General features: G+C 33.8%; 1 protein-coding gene across 3 annotated transcripts in view; it reads right to left on the reverse strand.

Annotated features, from left to right (window-relative positions):
- The window catches only part of Rtkn2 (rhotekin 2), a 130,026-nt gene that overhangs the window by 100,328 nt on the left and 9,051 nt on the right, over positions 1 to 20,647 (reverse strand). For all 3 annotated transcript variants that reach the window (XR_016537838.1, XM_090346393.1, XM_090346392.1), the window contains exons 3-6: positions 19,292 to 19,327; positions 7,149 to 7,207; positions 2,539 to 2,592; positions 1,054 to 1,171 (exon numbers count right to left, since the gene is read on the reverse strand). Coding sequence is in view for 2 of the 3 variants with exons in the window: in XM_090346393.1 (XP_090202519.1) it covers positions 1,054 to 1,171; positions 2,539 to 2,592; positions 7,149 to 7,207; positions 19,292 to 19,327 (267 nt within the window). In the remaining variant the exon portion in view is untranslated. The remainder of the gene's footprint in view (positions 1 to 1,053; positions 1,172 to 2,538; positions 2,593 to 7,148; positions 7,208 to 19,291; positions 19,328 to 20,647) is intronic.

The raw sequence follows: 20,647 nt of genomic DNA on the forward strand, positions 1-20,647 counted from the left end.
TAATTATTAATAGTTGGTAATGGAAACAAATCTACTTAGATAATAGAGTAAATTTTTAGCTTGAATTACATAAGCATTTTGGAATTATTATTATGTTTTTTTTTGTGGAGAAGAGAACCCTAAATAAATGCCTAGAGTTTAATAGTGGTTGTAAGAAGGCCTGTATTACTGCTAATAATCCAGAACAATATATTTTATTTTTTCAGCACTACACAATTGCTATGGGATGCCACAAAATATGGTTTTCTAGAATATTTTCAGGGTTATATGAATAGCGAAACGCGTCCTCTGAAATCACAACTGCAAATCCATTACAGAAAACAGCAAAAACCAATGTATATTGATTTTATCTTAACAGTTCAGCAGCTATTAACATTTAGATATGAAGATAGTGTCTTTGAAAGTCTAAAATAAACACAAATCCCATGCTGGCATAGGCCAATAGAACCTTTGAAAAAGATCAGGAGAAACTTATGTTAGTTAAAAATGATTTCTATTGCTACCTGAGGAGTTCTTTCTGGTTCTGCATTATGACCACAATAAAATGAGCCTGTAAAAGAGCAGGGGCAATAAAAACAGCTCCAAGGGGTGTCCTTTTTTCTTTTTTCTTTTTATTGCTGTAGAGTATATGAACGAAGTACACCATAAGAAAAAGCATACTCTACAAATTTATTAAAGTACTTTTCTTATGATGCTTCAAGACTATTTTAGAAATAAAACTTTTACTATTTTATTGTATCTATAACTGAATCAGAAGAATCTGTTTTGTACCCAAATTCACTCCATATAAACAAATTGAAATTATACTTTATTTAGAACTTAGTTGGTAACAGAACCATAATATTCATTTAATTTTTTTCAAATTTTTATTAGACCAAATAGGTATAATATTTACTAATATTAATTATAAGGTTTCCCTTTTAATCAAAAAATCGCAAATGAAGTCAATGATCCAACATTTAAGCCCTAAGAACCTAAAGACATAATATTTAGGCTTTTAAAAATGTAGAACTTTAGGTTATTTACATTCTCTGAAGATTCTTTAATACTTACAATATGGTTATGTTTTCAAAACATATATCTGTGATTGTTTTATCCACGATAATCATGTCAGTATCAAAAACTTCAGTTTCCATTTTGAATAAACAAAAAATAGCGTATCGTGGTGATCCTAGAGAATAAACACAACATTTTAGGCAATAACACATACCATCAATCATGTTCCTGTTACGTTAAAATTACCCTAACAGAGAAAAATCATAGCTTAAATGTTCATTAATTGATTGCTACATTCATATATTGCATATTTGACCACTTTCAGTGGCTTTTCCTGAAGTACACAGAAATAATTGTCCCACCTACAACCTACCTTTAACCCAGAAGTATCAAAATAAAGTTCAGTACGCAGCACTCAGCACCCCAAGAGAATCCCCAAAGTTGTAGGATTTATTACTCAAAATCAATTTAAGCCTTAACAATCAAGTTATTACATATATTTTAGAAATATAATGTTTAATACATTCTCAAGTTTATTTGAGAAAAAGATGGTTTTTATTAGAAGTTTAAGAGTAGGCAGATTAACAACAGTAAAATATTTTCCACCACACTAAAAGCAAGAAGGAAACCACACACAAATACACACACATACCCCAGTAAAAAATAGACACACAGACAAAAAAAACACACAGACAAAAAAAATAGCTTCTAGGCCTTTTAATTTGATGACATTTTAAGAATATTAGGTGATGTTTTAAAAAATATTAGGTGATTAAAGAGCTTCATTTTCCCATTATTACAAAAACATACTTTCTATAGTAATCAGAAAGATTTACTTAATTTCCACATGCATTCCTTTGTAAAGTAAATTATATTTTCTAATTGAATAATAAACACTAACCTAATTTTAAATTCTTCATATAAAACTAATTATGTTCAATATGGTTCAGTTTTAACGTAGGAAGAACAAAGGCTATCACAAAAGACAAGAAAGATAAAGGATTATCATATTTTTCTGGTTTGCCTCTAACAGCTAGAAATCATTTGAGGTTAATTTCCATGACCTAAGCAATACATAGATTTGTGAAGACTAATAAAACCATAAAATGGTGAAGGAAAAAATAATCAGATCAAACTCAAAATTGTTCTTCATTACATCCTGTTAAATAATCTGAAGTCACAAAATAAGGCAGAAAAAGACCTCCCAGATTCTGGCAAGCAGAAAAAAATGCTGCCTTTGCTCCTGAAGCTTTTTCTTTTGTTCCATTATTTCCTCCAATCTCCCTACTCTGAGCCCATTCATTACTTGCTCCGGTTCCTATCAACAACAGGAAAGTACACTTGGAATGCATTATCTTAATCAGTATCAAGGAATCTAATGTGTTTATATACAAACTCAAAAATACAACAGATCCATGTGATTCTGCTTATTCTGCCAAATACATCAACTGATTTCAGTGTGGAAAATTTTTTATCATTAGCAACAAAAAAATTACTATGTACCATAAAAAGCAGTGAAATTACAAATCAAAATTGCAATACCTTCTTTATAGCTGAAGTGATCAGAGTCTTTCCACATAAGTGGTATTCGTATATCTGAAAAAGGGGGAAAATGACAAGCAATTATTTTGGTAAGCTTGATTTCAAACATTACATGAAGTATTGAGTTATTTAATAAATTTTTGGCTATCAAAGCCAAAGTGAAGTGTATTATTTAACAGTGCAGTTTCTAGTTACTGCTTATGTTTTATATTTTTTGTTCTTTTTTTTGCCAATCCTGGGGCTTGAACTCAGGAGAACTGTCCCTGAGCTTCTTTTGTTCACGGGTAGCACTCTACCACTTGAGCTACAGAGACATTTCTTGTTTTTACATGTGGTACTGAGGAATCAAACCAAGGGCTTCTTGCATGCAAGGTAAGCCCTCTACCACTCAGCCACATCACCAGCCTGATTTGTATTTTTAAAAATTATTTAATATGTGAAATTTGGGGGTATGTGAGGTAAAATATAAACATTCTTTTTGTAAAAACAATTACTCTATTCCAAATATACACCTTCACTTTCTCACTGATTTATATGATCTTAATCATATACTGTAGAGTAAATGGTCCTTGACTACAACTCTTATGTATTCAATCAAATAATTTACTACTGTATATCTGAATATCAACATCATACTTGTCTTAATCTCGATAGGCAGGCACTCTACTGCTGAACTATGCTTGTAGTCATTTTTTGTAGTGTGTGTGTGTGTGTGTGTGTGTGTGTGTGTGTGTGTGTGTATCCATCCTGGAGCCTGAACTAAGGACCTGGGTTCTGTCCCTGAGCTTTTTTGCTCAAGGCCAATGATTACTACTTGGGCCATAGCTTTTGAGGATTAATTGAAGACAAAGGCTTTAGGAATTGTCCTATTCAGGCTGGCTTTGAACCATGATTCTCAGATTTCAGCCTCTTGAGTAGCTAGGATTACCACATAAGCCATTAGTATAAAATGGGCATTTTGTACTGCTTATTTCTGAGATAGGCCCTCACTTTTGCCCCGGTGCATACCTGGAGTGTAATCAACCTATTCCAGGTCTTCCTGTCATAGATGACACATATGCGCCACAACACCTAGCTGCTTTATTTTCCTTTGAGTTAGAGACCCACTAACCTTTTATGCCTGGTGCAGCCTAGAACCCCAGTCCTTTCAACCTCACCCTCCCATGTAGCTACAATGACAGGTACACACCACTGTGTCCTACCATTGGTTGAGTAAGGATCTTGCATCTCTGCCTAGGGCAGCTTCGAACTTCATTTCCTTCAATCTCAGCCTCCTAAGTAACTAGGATTACAGGCATGAACCACTAGCACCTGATTTGCAAACTAATACTTAATATTTTCTTTCTTTTATTGCCAGTCATGGGCCTTAAATTCAGGGCCTAAGCACTGTCCTTTCTCAAGGACTGGGCTAGCCTCTCTTAAGGATAGCACTCTATTAATTGAGCCACAGCATCACTTCGAGCTTTTCCTGTAATATATGATTACCAAAGAATTGAACTCAGGGCTTCATGCAGGCTAGGCAAGCACGCTACCACTAGGCACACTCCCAGCCCCTAATATTTCCTTTAATGGAGTAGCACAATATGTTGACCTTTACTTTTATTTTTTCCAGTAAAACATTTTTTGGGGACAAAAACATGAGAAGGGATCTCAATGTGCAAAACGTAATGCACCCATTACCTGGCAAATGTAACTGTATCCTCTCAATACATTACCCCAGCAATTAAAAAAACACATTTCTTTTTCAGTGCTGAAGATTATGGATCCATGCTAGGTCAAAGCATGCAGCTAATATAAAGATAATCTAAGGCATTTAATGTTTTGTTGGTATCTCAAAGGTTTGTTTCCATTGTATCTGCTAGTTATTGGCTTTGAAATATTACCACTTTTTATATATTTATCTTAAATACAGCCTTTTTTACTCAATTCTTTATTAAGTCAAATAGTGTTTCAGTAAATTCCCTTAGGCTTTACAGTCTGCAATCCAATTATCCTCAAATAGGATTCAATTTGTCTATTCATTTTCAATAATTTCATCTATTATTTTTGCCAGCATTTCCAAAAGTGTTAAATTATATTGACATAATAGACATTGTTATTTTGTTTTTTGTTTTAATGGGGAATGCCTTTATTGTTTTAAAATTATTACTCGGCTGATGGCCTGTTCACTTCTTCTTGCTTGACCACAGTTGCTGACTCATTCCATTTCACAACTGTTTTTGTTCACAGCTGTTCTTGCTCTACTGGGATGGCATTAACTATTTACTCTATCCTGGAAGGAACATGGACCCCACTTCCTTAGATGTAGACCCCTAATTTATGGGTCTATCTTACATTTTTCCATGCCTAGTGATGTCATTGCCCCAAGAGGAAAAGGTGAATATTTCTTATCTACTCCCCAGAATATCACAGACTCTTTCGATAGCCGAGGATAGGAAACCCAAATCAACTTCAAATTGTTGACTCAATGTTTACAGCTGTCTTACCTTTCTTTGTGTTTTCTCATGTCTTCATAGACATTTAATGGGAAACTAAGTGAGCTGTATAAGAAGCCTTCATGCGGTCCTTAAAGACTAGCTATCACTCTCAAAAGTGAAAAGGTTTGAGGTACATGGTTAAATAATTTGTTTAGTCATTTCATTAGTAGTCAGTGAAAAAGACAAGATAATTTCTGTGGGAAACTTTGTATTTATGAAGATCTGATCAGTCAAGAAGGGAAGCTGGAAATGGAAAATCCATGTCTCTCCTGGCTATTGTAATCTTCCAAACATTATAAAGCTTCGTTACAAATGTTTTTCATAAATAAAAGCTACATTTTCATTCCAATGTCAAAAAATAATTTATAAAAATGAATTCATTTCTTAACTTTCTTTGTTTCTATAAATATGCAGATAAGATATAATTAAGTCTAGGCAAAGATTAAAAGAAATAGTGTATGTATCCTATCTTTGGAGTTTCAGTTCCTTAAATTAAAATTATCTTTTGGAAAGAAGGAACACATGCATAAACAAGTTTAATAAGTTATATGTATTTCGAGTCATCAAGTTTTCTTTTACTTTAAATGTTTTACATAAATCTTCTAAATGTACAATTAATTCTAATGTGTTGTAGCAATACATAAGCTATTGTGAATGTCAACAGATGGTGACTCTCTTGGAATTTGGGTCTTCACTAGCAAGTTCACCCATCTTAGCTATATATTTAGTAGTGCTATATTAGAAACAAGAAAAGGAGAATCTTGTTCAAGTATTAGTACAAAATCTTTCTTAATGATCTATATTAATGTAAAAATGTACTTAAATATAATAAACAAGTAAATTAGTATGTTTGGCAGCAAGGAGATGCAGGGTGATATGAAATATATTGTATGTCAATTAATTACAAAGATGAAAACGTTAATATAAATACCTGTAAAATTGGAAATAGATTTTATATATTTCCATTAATTTTCTCAAGTACTTTTTTGCTTAGCTGAAGGCAAGTTCTTTCATTTTGGCTAATGATCTCCTAAACAAAGATTTATCCTTTCTGTATGAGAATTGTTGTTTAGTCATAAAATAGTGGTGAACTGGAAATGGAAAATAGTGCTTGAGTGACCAGATCTAAAAACAGCAACAGACTCTGTAATACAAGACTTTTGGACAATAAAATAAAGTAGTTGTAACTTAAAGGCTGATGAAGATATAAACTGTTGTTTCCAAAATGTATTGATATAATATTTGTAAAAGTGCATTATTATAATAGTATACACACAACTCGACTGTGTATTTACTTCAATCCAAACCATTGTCTTTAGCTCCCTTAACACTTTGGAGAAACTGAGACTACACAGCATAAGTGCCATCTAGTGGTAAAGGATCTTCTTAACTGTGCTAGTAATTCTGAGAAAGGACAGATTTATATTTGGAATGGTGGGTTTATTAACAAACAAAACAGATACTGGAGAAAATATATTTCTTTCACAAGCTAATTAGGTATCTGAAATATAGGGTGCATTTACAGGAAAAGGAGAAAAATATGTGTCTCAAATAAATGGCTTCTGCAAAGGAATAATGAAACAGGCCTAGAAAAAGAATTGGTTCAAAATGGAAAACTAAGGAGAAGTCTGGCCTTTATCTTAAAAGCAATGAAGAACAGTGGACATCCAGCGATACTCACTTGCAGTCACTCGGTGCCAAGTACTGTGCTAAATTTTGGGCATAAAGTGATAGAATAAACATGGGTCCAAGCTCACAGAATTTAGTTTAGATACTATTTTTTTTAGAAAAGAAGTAGAGTGAAGCTTGGATAACATGGGTTTGTAGCCCAGCTCTGGCACATAAAACAAGTCTTTTAACTACCAAGATGTAGAAAGTGAGAAAAATGATCTATTTCACACAGTTGCATTGAGGAGAAAACAATATATGTGTAATGCATGAAATGCTTTTCTCAGAATATAAAATTCTATACAAATATAGAGCATAATTATAAAAATACTTATAATGAATATTCTGATTTTTAAAAAGCATGAAAGATAAAGAGACTGGAAGTATAAAAATAAACCAAACTTCATCAATTCCAGTTATTTTATATACTCAATTCAGAAAATGAAATGATTCATTTGTTCACACCTGATATGGCAACTTTTCCTTTGCATGGTGTTCGTTCTTTATTTTCAAAATTCACATCACTGTAAAAAGAAACACAAACAAAACCACTTAGAAACAAAAAGGTGCTGTGTGTGTGTGTGTGTGTGTGTGTGTGTGTGTGTGTGTGTGTGTGTGTGTGTGTGTGTTGGCATACATATGCACATGCACATGCACTAGTGTTGGTGCTTGATCTCAGGGCCCCCGTGGTTTTCCCTTAGTTTCTTCCCTGAAGACTGATGCTTAATCACTTAAGCCACAGCTCCACTTCCGGCTTTTGTTGGTTAAGTGCAGATAGAGTCTCACAGACTTTCCTGTTGGACTGGCTTCAAACCATGATCCTCAGATCTCAGCCTCCTGAGTAGCTAGGATTACAGGTATGAGTCATCGCACCTGTTAATATCTTTTCTAACAAGCAATTGTTTCAAATCTTTCATCAATGTCTGAACATTAATATAACCATATAAATAATAAAACTATTAATATAAAGTATTTGTCTCCAAGGTATTTACTAAACAGCTAGCTAGCTAGGTTTGGGAGCAATTCTCTTTCATTTTTGATAAAATTTGTATTCCCTGATGATGTGTACTAGTTACTTACAATACTAGTCTTCATTACATTTATAAGTGAAATGTATCATATATGCCCAGGTTCCTGAAAGTGTTATATCTTGGATCATTGTTCATAAATTTCTAGATAATTAGATACAATGACCCGAAAAAGTTAATGCATATCCAAAACATATATTATGGTGTCCAAAAGCAACTTATCCTTACAAAATCTTAAATATATAAAAATTATTCTGATGAAATTATTCTAAAAAACTTATCAGCTGCCAAACCAACTAAGTAATGTGGGAAAGTGAAGCTAAAACAAAGAAAGGAAAATATTACTATAACAACAGAAAAAAGTTTTCAGATAAATTCTGGAGCTATATGACACTTCCAAATCTGATTTTAGGACATAAATATATTGTTATAAAATACTTCTAAAATAGATCAAAAGAATTTATCATTCTTGAATATTTCCCCAATATCCTGTTTCTTAGTAATTTGCATTTGCGATTAACATTCCATTTCTAAAGCAAGTTTCCAAAGCAAACTCATTGAATTTTTACCAGCTCTGTAATTTTTATCCTTATTCAATTTAATTAGCTAATGAACTGCTAGCTAATTTAATTAGGAAAATCAAATATGAGGTAAGATGGAAATTTTCCATTTGAGTACTGTTTGATTCTAATAGCTTGTAGAGAAAGACTTCCTCGAGAAAGACTGCATGACAGTTATAAGTGGGAAGTTATCTAACTAAATTTTCAGAAAAACCATTTCATTTTTTTCTATAGCCTTGTTAAAAAAAGCCTACCTACACATTCATTATCATGCATCCAAATTTACAAAGAAAATATATAATCTGTATTACCTTCTAACTGGATTAAACAAAAGTAACACAAGTGAAGTATGTTCCAAATGAGCTAAAAATAATTGACTGACATGCTGACAACCTTACATGGGACATGTACATGTTATATACAGAATCACATTCTAGCTATGACTTAAATAATATAATAGATTTAAAGTTATATTATTTCAGGTTCTATCTAATGACTTTATGTTCATGTCTGATATTTGGAAAATTCACTCAGTGACAAATATAAGTGCTCATCATTTATTTCAAATGTTTCATTCAAGCATCAGTTCAGGGGTAAAGTTCAACATTAAAGTTTACTTTTTCAAGTTGGTACAAGAAATGCTGTATAAATATAGTGGGTTGGCATTTGTAAGGAATATCTTTAAAAATACCATCTATGTAAGCAAGTATTATGTCAGTTTAGATTTTCAAAGAAGCTTTAAGATGGTGGATAACATTATAGGTCTAGATTATGTTAAAGCTGAGATCCACTGAGCATTATTAAATTGGATTAAATGTCAGGCTTTTGCAGGCAAGTTAAATTCTAAAATATCCAAACCACCAAAACCAAATTTGCCAAATATTTACTGAAAGAAAATTTCCCCTCTTCAGTCTTCTCTACTATCTGGAAGAGTACCACTTTTGTAATCAAATTATGTGCAATGGCATTTCCAGGGCCAGCCAGCAAACATATTACATGTATACAAATGTTATCAAGCTGTAATATAAATCCAGTTAACCATATAATGTTACAGTATAATTAAGTCTGTTTTTTAAACAAAAATAAAAATTCAGCCTTATTTTATTATGCATGAATTATTTTCAACTCAACTCCTCAAACTGTTATTTAGGGTGCAAAACTGTGATATTTTCTAATTAATCCAAATTGACATCCATTATCTGCTTAATAATGTGCTACTGTAGCTAATAGTTTGCTACAGTTAAATAACCACTTGTTTGAAAATCTGCAATATTCATGTCAATTCTGAATGCTACAATTAAAGCCAACCCAAAGAAAAAGCAAATAACAACAAAATTACTGAAGTAGTACACAGCAAAATAATAGTGTACCTTATTCATATGAATATAGTATAGAACATTATTTTGGGGAGACCCATAAATGCTAATTTAAGAAATTAAAATACAGATGACAAACATAACTCTATTACTCAAATTTCTGCTTGTAGGTAAACAAAATGACCAATAGAGGGTGCCAACTTGCCACTTTGTTCCTCAAAATCTGTATTAAAATCTTCTGAGTATACCAATCCCTAATGATATTGCTCTATATGTAGAAGTTTAAGATATAATTTCTTTACTAAAATTAACAAGCTATAATGAAAAATAGCACAATGTTGAAAGTTTTGCACATTTTCTTAATGAAATACTAATAAGATTCTAAGTTGTATTCCATTATTTGATAATAGGTTATAAAATCTTTCACCTTTCATGCTAATAACTAAAAACTAAATATTCAGAAATGCCGAGTATGAAGGTAGGCACTGGTGGATTACACCTGTAATCCTTACTACTCAGGAGGCTGAACTCTTGAGAATTGTCAGCCTGAAAAAAAAGTTCATGAGACTACTATCTACAACAAAACACCAAAAAAATTGTAAGTGGCACTGTAGCTCAAAATAGTAGAATGCTAGCCTTGAGCAAAAAAGACCTCAGGGACAGTGCCCAAGCCCTAAATTCAAGCCCCACTGCCAACAAGAAAGGGGCAGGCAGAAGAAATGCTTAGCATGAAATTCTAAGCCATCCTAAAACTATGTGGTATAAAATTAATAGTTGCATAAATAGCAAATTCTAGTCTAAATATGACATAATAAGCTCTTTTCAACATACACCCAGCTACTTAAAATTTTAAGACATAAAATTAGTGATGACTTTATAAGTATGTTTCATTATAAAACTACTTAAAATATAAAACATTTAACTTCCAATCTATACGTCTTCTTTTTCTTCTTTTAATTTATAAAGTAATAAACTAGGAAACTGTAACATAAGAAATACGTTGTAATCACATAAAACTTGCAAAGTTATTTTGGCACTATTAAAAAATCATAATTTTGTTGAATGATACATAATTAAGTTCTATAAATGACTGTAATTAACATTATTTTTACAAAGCCAAATAAAGCATTTCAGAATTCAAATCAACAAGAGGAAGATGAATGGATGATACTGCTAAAATGAGAGGCTTCGGAGTACAGGGAATTTTTGGTGGGGAGGAGGCTATATTTACATTCATTGCTATTCAACAAGTGTCTGGTCTACAGTACAGAAAATTTCAAAGCATTCAGTGTGCATTTAGGAGCTGTTGAGTGTGAAATGAAATAAGGATATGGTCATTTTGGTGGAGCTACAGTTGATATGGACTCAAGCCTTATTCATGTTTCAATTTTACTTCTCAATTACTGTTAATGAGTTAGTCTTAATCTGTTAGAAATAAACAGGCTTATTTGAAAAGTGGACAAAATATCTCACAGAGGCTGAGTGATTAATACTTTAATGTACTCTTATTTTTTAAGATGCTACTTCTTTAACATTAAATAGAATAGGCACTAACCTATTTGCTAAGGTGATGAAAGTATGACTTGCCAATTCTTGAAAAATTCTGGTAACTATCTATACCAAATAATCTTTATACCTCCTTCATAAAGTCTTCAGATCAATAAGGAAAGTAAAATCTTCTCCTGCTCAAATCAAGAACATAAGTAGAAATACACAGGACTAACATGTACATGTAAATCAAGACACTCGTATCAGAAGCCATAAAGGCCAGCTCCTACAGCTCTTCCCCAAGTAAGGAGTAGCCATTAGTCTACATTCCACTATCTAGAAGAGGAGACAATGGCTATGAAACCTGGTGGAGGATAAACTCCAGCTCTGAGGAAGTTGAAAATAACCCTGGTTCAAGAGTTCACATAGCCAAGGAGAGACAACTGGGGTGGGGGGGCAGTGTCCTTTGAAGGGCTGCTGTGAAAACAATAAATAAAATTAAAGAAGATAGTCAAAGTAAAAACATCTCAGTAAACAAAATAATTTCAAGGGCTCATCCATCATGTCATGATCATCGTCACAGGATCACCAACTCCATCCTAATCAAAATCAGAATTGGGCAGCTTGGGGATGTTATCCTGAGGTTAGAAGAAGACAGGCTAAATATTCCTTTCTCTCCCCATCTTCACAAACTTTATATGTATATAAAACATGCATTTTAAAAATGAAAACAATAATAATTTCAAGCATCAGAAAAGTAATCAACTAGCATCCCAAAACAGCAATTAAAGATATAGTTCACTGGAAGTGGAGTTGTGGCTTAAGTAGTAGAGAGCTATCCTCAAGTGCAAAGGCTAAGGAACAGTGTCCAGGCCCTGAGTTCAAGCTTCAGTAAAGGCCTCCAAAAGAAAAATGATACATTTACTATTGTAAAAATAGAAAACAAAGCAAGTGGGGGAAGGGGTAACTTTGTCCAAAAAAAAATGTACTCCTTTCATGATTTATGTACATTAAAGTAACCTGTATATCAGCTTTACATTAACTTCCAAAAAAACATTAAGAGAAAATAAAAAACACAAACTGAGCTAAGAAACCAAGTAAGTGCATCTAGCAAATCTCTTGGCTGGGAAAAAAACCCACACATTTCATTTGGATAAAAAGACCCCACTATCCACGGAAAGCTACTACATATTGAAATAAAACAAAGTTCTTCAATACACACACACATATATATATATATATATACATAAACAAAATGAAGAAAAAAACTTAAACAATAGTCCAAAATGAATTAAGAATAGTTCAGTAAGTTAAAGAAACAAACATAATACTTCATATAAGTAAAGGATAAACAAAATACAGATATGCAAAAAAAAAGAATAAGAAAAGAAACTGAAAAAATAAAAAGTCATGCCTAGCCAGGTTCTGGTGGCTCGTATCTAAAATCTTAGCTCCCTAGGAAGCTGAGATCTGAGGATCACCTTCCAAAGCCAGCCAAGGGCAAGAAATCCTGTCTCCAATTAACCACCAGAAAACCAGAAGTGATACTGTGGCTCAAAGGGGTAGAGCACTTCTTTCAAGGATAAGGCCCAGGCCTTGAGCTCAAGCTAAATAACCAAAATAATAATAATAATAATAATGTTCAGTAATTAACATTAAAATATAAGATGTCATCTGTATCTCTTACAGGTGATCATACCTTTAATCACAATCACTTGAAAGGTGAAGATTGAGAGAATTTGTTTGATGCAAGATTAGATAAAGTTCATGAGACACTGTCTTAACCAACACACCTGATATGGGGATGATACATCCATAATTCAAGCTAGAAGGAGACACAGATAGAAGGACTTTAGTCCAGGCCAACCCCTGAGAAAAATGCAAAACTATCCCCAAAATGAGGCTGGAACAGGGCATAGGCATAGCCCAAGTATTAGAACATCTGCCTACCAAGTGTGAGTTCCAATACCACACACACATACACACACGCGCGCGCACACACACACAGAAACACACACACACACACATACTCATACAAACAGAAACAGAGAAAAAGATACCCAATGAGAGAGGTGGAGAGTAGTAATGGATGTAGTAGGTAAGCCTGAAAATAGCCAAAGATATAAAAAAATAAAATCAAGTATAGAAAAAGATCAGAATGTGATAGTCACTAGGCAGGCAAAGATAATAAAAGATAATAATTGATGTATAATTGGGAGTTCTTAAATAGGTAAACCAAAAAAGTGAGATAGAATTAATAGATCATTTTATAATCTATGTGGATCTTTTGAAAAACGTGCATATCCAATCGTCTCTAAAGGAGTCAAATGGTCAACTTTATACATTCTTACATGTAAATCTTAAATGATTTAGATTGCAAAAAAGCAAATTGAAAAAAAAATGAGAGTGGGCCCACGCCTGTAATCCTAGCTACTCAGTAGGCTGAGATCTGAGAATCAAGGTTCAAAGCCAGCCCAGACACAAAAGGACCTGAGACTCTTATCTCTAATGAACCTTTAGAAAATAGGAAGTGGTAGGCTCAGTGGTTTCCCTCATTTGTCATAATCAGTAGAAACCTTAGGCTCTACTAGCAGAGATCTGCAATAGAGCAAAATCTTGATACATAAGGCCATATAGTATGAAGCTAATTGAAAGGACCTCCAGGATATTGAAACAAAAGCCATATAACGAATGATTGTTGTCCTTAATGTACTATGTTATCTCTCATCTCCTTTGCTGTCCCTTGGGTAGCTCATATTGTTACAGTAACTCACTTTGTTATCTGATATATTGAATTTATTTGTATTTGGTTATTTGAAATTTGATAGGGAAGGGGGGAAAACCAAGACGGGTGGGGGGGGGTGGAGGGGATGGTAATGGGTACCAAGACATGTGAAAGGGTATCAAAGTATGTGAATTAATGCACCTTCTATCTGGCAAATATCATGTAACCCTTTTATTAATTACAATAAAAAAAGAAAAAAAGAAAAAGAAAATAGGAAGTGGGGCTTGGCTCAAGAGTAGGGTGGTAGCCTTGAGCTGAAGAGCTCAGGGACAACGCCCAGGTGCAGGACTAGGACAGTAGCCTTGAGTGGAAGAGCTCCAGGAGTGTTCCCAGTCCGGTTCAAGCTCCATGTCCCACAAAAAAAAAATAAAATAAAAACTCACAAAACTACTTTTAGTCTCTAAGCGTGTATTTTTAAAAAAAAAAAGAAATTTGAATGTCAGATTTTTTGTTTGTTGTTTGCTTTTTGGTACCAGTGCAAGAGCTTGAACTCAGGCCTAGACATTGTCCCTGAATTTTTTTTTTCCCTGAAGGTTAGCACTCTACCACCTGATCCATAGCTCCACATCTGTCGTTTTTCATTAGTTTATTGGAGGTAAGAGTTTTATAGACTGCCTGCCTAGGGTGGCTTTGAAACAAGATCCTCAAATTTCAGCCTTCTGAGTAGCAAGGATTACAGACTTGAGCTAACAGCAGTGACAACATGCAGCAAGGTTTTTAAGAAACTCAGGAAAAGTGTTCTATAATTGTAATATAATAATAAAGATATAATTCTTATAATTCAATATGATAAATCCATAAATTATTATGATAATATAATTCAATTATATAATAACATGATTGTCTCATAATTTATAATAACAATTGTTATGTAACAACTATTATAAAGGACAACTAGACAAGTTGCCCTTTTAATAGCAACACTAAAGAAAACACTTCAAGGGCCGGGAGTTTGGCCTAGTGGTTAAAGTGCTTGCCTAGCATGCACGAAGACCCGGGTTTGATTCCTTGGTACCACATACATACAAAAAAGCTGGAAGTGGTGCTGAGGCTCAAATGGTAGAGCTCTAGCCTTGAGAAAGTCCAAGGACAGTGCTCAGGCCCTGAGCTCAAGCCCAAGACTGGCAAAAAAAAAAGAAAACACTTCAAGTATAGAAGAATATGAAGAAGATTATACTCATGCTAAGGAAACTAATAGCAACCAAATTTCTCTCAAAAGACAAAAACTTAAGTTTATAAAATGTATAACAAATATACAGGAAAAAATTTTAAATATATTTTTTTTCTTTTTTGAGGCATAAGATTTTACTATGTAGCCCAGAGTAGCTTTGAACTTCCTGCCTCTGTCTCCCGAGTTATAGGTATGTGACATCAAGTAATTTCTGAACAACATTCTCTGGTCTATATCCACAGGGTTGTGTGTATGTGTATGTGTGTGTATGTGTGTGTGTGTGTGTGTGTGTGTGTGCATTTTTAACTGAATCGTAAAAAGATAAATCAATGGGATGAGTGATAGGGATTAAATATAACAAAAGACTCTGGATGGTAAGTTCATAGGTATTTGGCAAATAATTCTTTCTACTACTTTGTTGAAAAATTTTCACAATACTTTCTCAATGTTGGAAAAGAACATCAAAAAATATTGAGTGTATGTAGATGGATTTGTCAATAATATTGGTTATGTAATATGAAACCATTTTATATAGTCATAGCAAAATTAGGAAATAGATTATTAGTGAAAATTAAGATTTTCAGTGTAAGATAAAAGGGGTTTGGACAGAAAAAAATAATTCCAGGAAACAAAGATCTACAAGTATCAATATGAATTCATGATTTATAAGTCATTTTTATAGCTATGTCCATTTAAAAGGCCTAGAACCAGTAGTACCTCAGGACCTTGATTTCAAAATACATTCACCACTAGAGTTAACCAAAACTCAAAAAAGAAAAGAAAAGCAAAAAGAAAAGAGAATGACTTGCGTATGTTGAACCAGCTTTATATCCCTGGATTCTTCACAGGGATGCAATGCTGGTTCAACATACGCAAATTAATTAATATAATTCAACACACCAACAGGAGCAAGGACAAGAATCCTACAATTGTCTCAGTAGATGCAGAAAGGGCATTTGACAAGATCGAACACTCCTTTATGCTAAAAGCTCTGGAGAAACTAGGAATCCATGGAACATTCCTCGGTATAATAAAGGCTGTGTATGACAAACCCACAGCTAGCATTATACTTAATGGTGGAAAGCTAAAGCCATTTCCTCTAAAATCAGGAACAAGAAAAGCATGCCTACTCTCTCCACTCCTCTTTAACATAGTATTAGAATTCCGAGCCACAGCAATAAGGCAAGAAGAAAGAGGATCCAAATAGGGAAAGAGGAAATGAAACTTACCCTCTTTGCAGATGACATGATTCTGTATTTAAAGAACCTTATAGATTCCACTCCCAAGCTGCTTGACCTGATCCAAAACTTTGGCAAGGTAGCAGGGTATAAAATTAAACCTCAAAAACCAACGGCCTTTTTATAGGCCAACAATGAGAGGAACAAACCAATGCCTTTTGCAAGGGCCTCAAAGAAAATAAAGTACCTAGGAATTAATTAAGAATGTAAAGGACCTTTTGATGAAAATTTTAAAACACTGAAAATGGAAATTAAAGCAAAACTGAGGAAATGAGGAAAACCTCCCATGCTCCTGGATTGGAAGAATTAACATCGTGAAAATGGCAGTCTTGCCAAGGGCTAGCTACAAATTCAATACAATACCCATCAATATCCCAATGTCATTCTTCAAAGAAATAGAAGAGGCAATCCAAAATTTCGTATGGAATAATAAAAGACCCCGTATAGCAAAAACAATTCTTAGCAGAAAGAACAGCACAGAAGGAATTTCAATACCAAACTTTACAGAGCTCTAGTGACCAAAACAGCTTGGCACTGGCACGAGAACAGGCCTGAAGACCAATGGAATAGAATTGAGGACCCAGATATTAACACACAGACCTATGGTCACCTAATCTTTGATAAGGGAGCCAATAAATAAAAATGGAAGAAAGACAGCCTCTTCAACAAGTGGTGCTGGCAGAACTGGTTAAGCACCTGCAGAAAACTAAAGTTGGATCCTTCTTTGTCACCCGGCACCAGGATTAACTCCAAATGGGTCAAAGACCTTGAGGTAAAAGCAGATACACTGAAAACTTTACAAGAAGGAATAGGAGATACACTAGACCTCCTTGGCACAGGTCGAAACTTTCTTAATAATGACCCAGAAACACAAAAAATTAGACCAAGTCTGGATAAGTGGGGCTGCATTAAACTGCTGAGGTTCTGTTTGGCAAAGGACATAGCTAGCAAATTAACTGGAAAGCCAACAGAGTGGGAGAAGATCTTCACTAACCATACAACAGACAAAGGCCTCATATCTAAAATATATCAACAGCTCAAAAAAATTAAATCCCTCCAAACCTATTCTCCAAATAAACAACCACCCCATTAAAAGATGGATGAAAAACTTAAAGAGATTCTTCTCTGAAGAAGAAATACGAATGGCCCATAGACACATGAAGAAATGCTGGACATCTCTGGCCATAAAAGAAATGCAAATCAAAACCACGCTAAGATTCCACCTCACTCCAGTTAGAATGGCCAGGATCAAGAAATCTGATAACAACAGATGCTGGAGGGAATGTAGCCAGGAGGGATCACTACTACACTGTTGGTGGGAGTGAAAACTCATTCAACCACTATGGAAGGCAGTATGGCAGTTCCTCAAAAGACTAAACATGGAGCTCCCCTATGACCCAGCAATTCCACTACTTGGCATTTACCCAATTGTCCAGAAACAAGGACATACCAAATCCACTAGCACAACAATGTTCATTGCAGCACTATTTACCATAGCAAAGGTATGGAACTGACCCAGATGCTCCTCAGTTGCTGAGTGGATCAACAAGATGTGGTATTTATATACAATGGAATTCTATGCTGCTGTCAGAAAGAACGACATTGCCCTATTTGTAAGGAAATGGAAAGACTTAGAAAAAATCATATTAAGTGAAGTAAGCCAGACTCAACGGAACATAAACTCAGTGGTTTCTCTCATTTGTGATAATCAGTAGAAACTTTGGGCTCTCCTAGCAGAGCTTTACAATAGAACAAAACCTAGAAATATAAGGCCAGATAGTATGATGCTAAATGAAAGGACCTCCAGGAGATAGAAGGAAAAGCCATATAATGAGTAATTGTAGTCCTTAATGTACTATGTTATCTTTCATCTCTTTTGCTATCCTTTGGTTATCTCATATTGTTACAGCATTTCACCTTGTTATCTGATATATTGGATATGTGCATATTTGGTTATTTGAAATCAAATAGGGAAGGGGAGAAAATAAGATGTAGGGTAGGGATGGAGGAAGGAAAATGGGGACCAAAACATGAGAAAGGTATCAATGTATGTGAAGTAATGCACCTTCTATCTGGTGAATATAATGTAACCCTTCTATTAATTACAACTAAAAATATATGGGGAAAAAAAGAAAATGAAAACAGAAAAGAAAAAGAAAAACACAAACAGGGGATGGGGGAGGGAAATGGGGACCAAACATGAGAACAGGTATTAATGTTTGTGAAATTATGTACCTTCTATCTGGTGAATATAATGTAACCCTTCTATTAATTACAACAAAAATATATGAAAAAAATTTTAAAAATAATATTGAAATAGAGAAGGGAAGGCGAAAAACAAGGTGATTGAGAGGGGGTAGCTCAAAAAGGGAAAATATGAGAAAAGGTATCAGTGTTTGAGAAGTAATGTTCCTACTACCTTATAAATATAACTGAAACCCCTCTATACATTACCTCAACAAAAATACATTGTAAAATAAAAGACAAGGGGCTTTTTTAGTGTGTGTGTCAGAAAGAAAATGAGTTCTTAAAGATTAATATAAGCATGTCAATAGAACAAACAACTATTTTAAAGAAATTCCCACTAAAATATGTGGAACAATTTTATTATTGAAAAGACTAATGCTAACAATACACTGGATAAATAAAAATGATATTCATGGATTTTTCTATGATTCTCTTCATTACAGAGGATCAGCCACTGAAGTGTAAAAACAGTCACAGAACAATTTCTGGCTTACAAATCTCACTAACTGACATAGGAATGAATCATAAATGGATGATAAAGCCATTAAGTTTTGAATAATAAAATAATATCCAATAGAATAGAATAGCATATTATCCAATAGAATAGAGTATTTTTGGATAATAAAATATTCACACCATGCCAACACACCAAGATTCACTTACAAAATGGAAACAGAAAATGATTCTCTCACAAAAAACAAAAGGAAGCTGGCAACTGCCATCTAAGCCAAGGCATCAGGGTTTTTGAGACGTAGCTCAGTGGGAGAATACTCACCTAGCATGTATAAGGCCCTGAGTTCCATCCACAGAACTGCAATAAATAAGATAAACCAAAGATCATCATCCTTTATCATATCATAATGCATCAATTAGAAGTATACATAGTATTAAAACACAGCTAGAAAAATGCTTGCAAAAATTATTTAACTGTGGCTGATGAAGTCTTTAGAACTAACTACTAGTTAACATCAAACACAGAAAATGTAATAATCTCAATGCTACCTTAAAGAAACAAACAAATACAGACTACTGTGTATTTTTAAAGGATTTTTTTAGACTGCACACTTCTGAGATTACTAAAGACTGTTAGAAAAAGGTGCAATAAGTAAAACAAGCCAAAAAGAAATAACCGAATACATTACACAGATATTAATAGAGTTCTAGTTTGAAGGGGAAAAGAAGATCTAGAAAGGATTTTCTGGATAAAAGTTGATATACACTGAATGGAGTTGGTTCTGATGAAATTATGACTAACATTTCACATACAGCTATATTTTAACTATAGAGAAGCGTGTATTTTTGGAAGATATATGCCAATTATTACGGCATACATCCTGTGTGGCTTGTCTCTTACTTTCAAATGAAGAAAAATTTGTGTGTAAGCAGAAAAAGAGGAAAAGAATGAATGAACACACATTGCAAACTATTGCAAACTGGTCAAACTAGGTGAATTAACATTGTTTTAAATATATGACACATTTCAAAAGAAAAAAGTGGTTTAAAAAGTGAACAAATGAAGGATAAATGACAGACTGAAACCTAATGAGCAGAAAAGTTTGGACCAACAAAAGATACTGAAGAATCTAGGAACATAGATGGACATGATAATAAAATAGTTAATAGTACATAGTTACGTGTTAGCAAATTAATTCTAAGCCCTAAGGCTCATTGTACACATGGAAGTGAGTGGGAACATATGACCTTGAGAGTACACATAGCAATGCCAAATATTCCTGGGTACACAAATAAGAAGGAAGACAACCAACATCAACTGACCTGCCTTAGCTATAAATTACGACTAAGCTCCACTCATTAATCCACACAGGAAAGCCTATGAAGGGAGAAGTGATATCTCTACCTTACCAATAAGAAACAGATACTGTTTCATCCTTCCAAAAGTTCATGATCTAATTGAAAAAAATGTGTGTTTAGATGTACTCTGTGTCTGTATATATGTTTATCTGATTTGGGGAAGGGAAAGGAAATAACAAAATGGTGAAGCAAAGACAATGCAACAGCAATACTCACAAGAAACTATCTTGGGAATGAATTTGGGGCAATTGAGGGAAGAGGAGATGGAAGTGGGAGAAAAGTGAGGAGGGGTAACAATGAAAAGAAATGTGCTCATTAC

The sequence above is a fragment of the Megascapheus bottae genome, chromosome 15, assembly GCF_031878675.1.
Source record: "Megascapheus bottae isolate mThoBot1 chromosome 15, mThoBot2.hap1, whole genome shotgun sequence".
NCBI classification, from domain to species: Eukaryota; Metazoa; Chordata; class Mammalia; order Rodentia; family Geomyidae; genus Megascapheus; species Megascapheus bottae.